The sequence below is a fragment of the Babylonia areolata genome, chromosome 1 (assembly GCF_041734735.1).
Source record: "Babylonia areolata isolate BAREFJ2019XMU chromosome 1, ASM4173473v1, whole genome shotgun sequence".
In the NCBI taxonomy this organism is placed as follows: domain Eukaryota; kingdom Metazoa; phylum Mollusca; class Gastropoda; order Neogastropoda; family Buccinidae; genus Babylonia; species Babylonia areolata.
Genome location: NC_134876.1, coordinates 95,776,586 through 95,782,585, shown reverse-complemented (window position 1 = coordinate 95,782,585; position 6,000 = coordinate 95,776,586). Strand labels below are relative to the sequence as shown.

At 49.7% G+C, this 6,000-nt stretch overlaps 1 protein-coding gene across 1 annotated transcript in view; it reads left to right on the top strand.

Moving 5' to 3' along the window:
- The window catches only part of LOC143289828 (calcium uniporter protein, mitochondrial-like), a 112,196-nt gene that overhangs the window by 62,396 nt on the left and 43,800 nt on the right, over positions 1-6,000 (top strand). The window contains exon 5 of the mRNA XM_076599008.1: positions 4,573-4,733. Within this exon, the coding sequence (XP_076455123.1) occupies positions 4,573-4,733 (161 nt within the window). The remainder of the gene's footprint in view (positions 1-4,572; positions 4,734-6,000) is intronic.

The window sequence follows — 6,000 nt, the reverse complement described above, 5'->3', positions numbered from 1 at the left end:
ATGTCATGTTGTCATCAGTAGAACTGCAGACATGAAGACCTGACTTTTCCCATGATGTCATGTTGTCATCAGTAGAACTGCAGACATGAAGACGTGATGTTTCCCACGATGAACCAAAGAAGCCAGGAGTTGTCTCTCTACCCTAGGAAACGGACGCCAAGTTGAAGTGTTGTCACAGATCAAACATGGACAGCGCCAGACGGCTTGAAGTGGAGGGGGAGGGGGGGGGGGGCGTGTGGGGGAGTTGGGGGAGTGGAGGAGCTAGAAATGTGCGCTTTGTGAGCAACGTAAAGACGTGTGTGTGTCAATAATTGTTGGATAAACAGTCCACACTTGTGCTGATGGCGCCCTTTATGTGAGGGCCAGAGAGAGGTGGGAGGGGGCAGGTAAACAGTGAGCTAGACAGGCCAGCTGGGACGATCCAAGGAAAGCTAACACAGTTATTGAGGCAGACAGAGTGCAGGGCCCTTCCTTCTCCACTTTGGGGAATGGGGTGGGGTGTGGGGGTGGGGGTTCCTCAGGTGCAATGATTGTTCACCTCCCAGCATTGGGTTTGCACAGCGCGCAAACGGCTGATCATGTGTACAGAGATCAGGCGACTGCCTTTCTGTGGTGTTACATGAAACAGTGACACTGCTGACATGTTACGACATGAAACACAGTGAAATTGCTAACAAACATGTTATCACATGAAACACAGTGACACTGCTGACATGTTACCACATGAAATACGGTGACACTGCTTACAAACATGTTACCACATGAACCACAGTGACACTGCTGACATGTTACCACATGAAACACTGTGACACTGCTTACAAACATGTTACCACATGAACCACAGTGACACTAACAAACATGTTACCACATGAAACACAGTTACACTGGTAACATTTTACCACATGAAACACAGTTACACTGGTAACATTTTACCACATGAAGCACAGTGACACTAACAAACATGTTACCACATGAAACAGTGACACAAACAAACATGTTACCACCTGAAACACGACAAAGTGACAGTGTTAACAAACTTGTTACCACGTGAAACACGACAAAGTGACTGTTAACAAACATGTTACCACGTGAAACACGACAAAGTGACAGTGTTAACAAACTTGTTACCACGTGAAACACGACAAAGTGACAGTGCTAACAAACATGTTACACATGAAACACAGTGACACTAACAAACATGTTACCACCTGACACACAGTTACAATAACAAACATGTTACCACCTGAAACACGACAAAGTGACAGTGCTAACAAACATGTTACCACCTGAAACACGACAAAGTGACAGTGCTAACAAACATGTTACCACATGAAACACAGTGACACTAACAAACATGTTACCACCTGAAACACAGTGACACTAACAAACATGTTACCACCTGAAACACAGTGACACTAACAAACATGTTACCACCTGAAACACCACAAAGTGACAGTGCTAACAAACACACATCCAGGGTGGAGGGATGTAGAGGGTGGTAAGGGGTTTAGGGTGGTAGAGGGGTAGGGTGTTGTGGGGGGTAGGGTGGGGTAGAGGGTGGTAGAGGGGCATAGGGTGGTAGAGGGGGTAGGGTGGTAGAGGGGGAGTGGGGAGTAGGGTGGTGTGGGGGGTAGGGTGGTAGAGGTGGGTAGGGTGGTAGAGGGGGGATAGGGTGGTAGAGGGGGTAGGGTGGTGTGTGGGGTAGGGGATAGAGGGGTATGGTGTAGAGGGGTGGTGGTGGTAGGGTAGTGTGGGTGGTAGAGGGGTTAGGGTGGTGCGAGGGGAAGAGGGGGTAGGGTGGTAGAGTGGGTAGGGTGGTGTGGGGGGTAGAAGGGAGAGGGTGGTGTGGGGGTAGGGTGGTGTGGGGGTAGGCTAGTGTGGGGGAAGGCTGGTGTGGAGGGTAGGGTAGTGTGGGTGGTAGGGTGATGTGGAGGTAGTCTGGTGTGGGGTGTAGGGTGGCAGAGGGGCATAGGGTGGTGTAGGGGGGTAGAGGGGGTAGGGTGGTGTGGGGGTATGGTGGTGTGGGGTGTAGGGTGGTAGAGGGGGATAGGGTGGTGTGGGGTGTAGGTTGGTAGAGGGGGATAGGGTGGTGCGAGGTGTAGGTGGTAGAGGGGGATAGGATGGTAGAGGGGGTAGGGTGGTGTGGGGGGAGGCTGGTGTGGGTGGTAGGGTGGTAGAGGGGGTAGGCTGGTGTGGGGGTAGGGTGGTAGAGGGGGTAGGGTGTAGAGGGGTAGGGTGGTGTGGGAGGTAGTGTGTAAGGGGGTAGGGTGTAGAGGGGGTAGGGTGGTGTGGGGGGAGGTTGGAAGGAGCGGGAAAGGAGTTGTGAGAGAAGGGGGAGGGGGGTGGGGGGGTGAACCTACCACCCCAGCCAAGGAAAACAAAAGCAAACCACAGCACCATCTGTCACCCCTGTGTTGCTGCTCTGCACCCTACAACCATCGGGTTCAAAATTTGTGTCTGTAATCACACGCACACATGGACTCGCACGCACGCACTCACACGTCACGCACTCACACATTCGCATACACGCACAGACGCAAGCACTCAGATCGACGCATGCATGCAAGATATTCTTCGCGCGCGCGCGTGGGTGTGTAAGAGAGAGACATAGAGAGAGAATGGAGTTGAGGAGGATGAAAGATGGAGAGGAAATGAAAGAAATTGAAGGAAATCAGGTATAATGTCTGCACATGTGCACATGGTCATGCGAGTGCATGTAATTAAGTGTGCATGTGTGTGTGTTTATGTGCTCATGCTCACATACTTGGTGTGCTCATGCTCACATACTTGGTGTCATGCTCACATACTTGGTGTGCTCATGCTCACATACTTGGTGTCATGCTCACATACCTGGTGTCATGCTCACATACTTGGTGTCATGCTCACATACTTGGTGTCATGCTCATGCTCATATACTTGGTGTCATGCTCATATACTTAGTGTGTTGCTTGAGCGTGCGCGCCCGTGTGGGATAGGGGAGTGGGTTAAAAACAACAACAAGTGGAGTGATGGCCTAGAGGTAACGCGTCCGCTTAGGAAGCGAGAGAATCTGAGCGCGCTGGTTCGAATCACGGCTCAGCCGCCGATATTTTCTCCCCCTCCACTAGACCTTGAGTGGTGGTCTGGACGCTAGTCATTCGGATGAGACGATAAACCGAGGTCCCGTGTGCAGCATGAACTTAGCGCACGTAAAAGAACCCACGGCAACAAAGGGGTTGTTCCTGGCAAAATTCTGTAGAAAATCCACTTCGATAGGAAAAACAAATGAAAACTGCACGCAGGAAAAAATACAAAAAAATGGGTGGCGCTGTAGTGTACGCGCTCTCCCTGGGGACAGCACCCCGAATTTCACAAAGAGAAATCTGTTGTGATAAAAAGAAATACAAACAAATACAACAACAACAACAACACCAACACCACCACCTTTGGAATGTTCACAATATTTTTCTTCATGGGAGGCAGCCTCCTGTGTGTGTGGCGGTGTTCAGTTCAGCCATCCACCTCTTCCAAACCCGCCCTCTTCACCCACACTTCACAGCAGTTCATCAGAACAGACAAGATAGACAACAGACACAGACGCGAGATGACATGTCATGAACATGAACTGACAGACTTGACGTGTGAATTCGTACCACAGATGATGGCTTTTTTCTGCTGCTGCCCCCCACCCCACACCCCTATCTGCGCCGTTTCAGTGGCATTACTCCCACAACGCTCATTCCGAGTCTCCCATACACAGCCACACCCGGATTCGTCTGTCGCAGTCCCAGTGCCGTCAGTCCACAAGGAACCATCGATGTACTTTGCCAGGAGGCCACACACCAGAGGAGACCCTGCACTGCTGCTGAGTCACTTAGGTGGTGTTCGGTAGTGCCTGTTCTGATTTGACGTACTTAGGACACCACATACTAACGACAATAATGGCTTAGTCGCGGAGCCAGACTGAGTGAGCGTCTCCTCCAGAGTGGAGATAGCCACCACGTCCCTCCAACAGCAATGCCTCATGAATCCGCCGACACTGATGGCCTTGACAAGATTCATCTCAAGCGCGGAAGTGAAGGGTTATCGAAACTGAAGCCACCATGACAGCAGGACATGAAAGGTCACATAATTTGGGGCTATTTTTCATATTGATGATGAAGAAGGAGGAGGATGACATTGATGATGATGATGACGATGCTGCTATGGAGGTCAATTTCGGTTTGGGACTACGTGACAAGGCTGTACTCTACGCTTCTTGTCATAATGATATCCCGGTGTCAACCAGGCCCGAGTGATACAGACTCTCAGATGAAGGCTTTTTGTGTATGGTCGTGAGAAACACAGCATCGACAAGTGCAGGAACTGAGTGTTTGGAAATCTGTCAGTGGAGAAATGCAAGAGCAGAGAACTTAGCTGACAACCCTGACATCTTACCTGAGATCTCCGGAGAACATTAATGTCTGAAAGGGGCTGCAGATAGATATGACGTTGTTTTTTTTATGATTTTGTTTTTCGTATGAGCGTGCTTTTTCATATTGTTTGATGTTTGGAGGTGACAATGAATGCGAGGTGGTGGTGTTGGTGGTGCAGGCCCGTTGCTGTCGGAGGACGCGGAGACGCTGAGTGACGTGAAGCAGCTGCTGAGTCAGCTGTACAGCACGCTGCACGTGGAGAGCTACCAGCTGGACAGGGAGCGGGAGCTGCAGGCACGGCTGGAGAACCTCCGCTCGGAAATCGCCCCGCTAGAGCAGGTCGGTGCTTTCCCTGTCTTCCTCACTACCTTGCTTACTGCCTTCCTCACTTTTCTTCCTCTCTGTCTTCCTCACTGCCTTCCTCCATCTGTCTTTCTCACTGTCTTCCTTCCTGTCTGTCTTCCTCACTGTTTTCTTCCTTCTGTCTTCCTCACTGCCTTCCTCACTTTTCTTCCTCTCTGTCTTCCTCCATCTGTCTTTCTCACTGTCTTCCTTCCTGTCTGTCTTCCTCAGTGTTCCGTCTTCCTCATTGTCTTCCTTCTGTCTTCCACACTGTTTTCCTCCTTCTGTCTTCCTCACTGTCTTCTGTCTTCCATAATATCTTCCTTACTGTCTTCTGTCTTCCTCACTGTCTTCTGTCTACCTTAATATCTTCCTTACTGTCTTCTGTCTTCCTCACTGTCGTCTATCTTCCTTACTGTCGTTTTCCTCACTGTCTTCCTTACTGTCTTCTGTTTTGCTCACTGTCTTGTCTTCACCACTGTCTTCCTTACTGTCTTCCTCACTGTTCTGTCTTCCTTACAGTCTTCCTCAGTCTTTTGTCTTCCTTACTGTCTTGTCTTCCTCACTGTCTTCCTCACGGTCTTCTGTCTTCCTTACTGTCTTCCTCACTGTCTTCTGTCTTCCCTACTGTCTTTCTCACTCTCTTGTCTTCCTCACTGTCTTGTCTTCCTTAATGTCTTCCTCACTGTCTTCTGTCTTCCCTACTGTCTTTCTCACTCTCTTGTCTTCCTCACTGTCTTCTGTCTTCCTTAATGTCTTCAGTCTTCCTCACTGTCTTCCTCACTGTCTTCTGTCTTCCTAACTGTCGTCCTTACTGTCTTCACCTGTTTTCATCACTGTCTTCCTCACCGTGTTCTTCTCTGTCTTCTTCACTGTCTTCCTTACTCTCTTCCTCAGTTCCCTTCTTTTTCATCGTCTTCCTTACCTTCTTCTGTCTTCATCACTGTATTCCTGTCCTCCTCACTGTTTTCTTCTCTGTCTTCTGTCTTCCTTATTATCGTCCTTATTTTCTTCACCTGTTTTCCTCACTGTCTTCCTCATTGCCTTCCTTATTGTCGTCCTCACTGTCTTCCTCACTGTCTTCATCAGTTCCTGTCTTCTTCACTGTCTTCCTGTCGTTCTGTCTTCCTCAGTTCTTGTCTTCCTCACTGTCTCCCTGCCGTCCTCATTGTCTTCCTACCGTCCTCATTGTCTTCCCCATTGTCTTCCTCACTGTCTTCCTGTCGTCCCCACTGTCTTCCCCACTGTCGTCCTCACTGTCTTC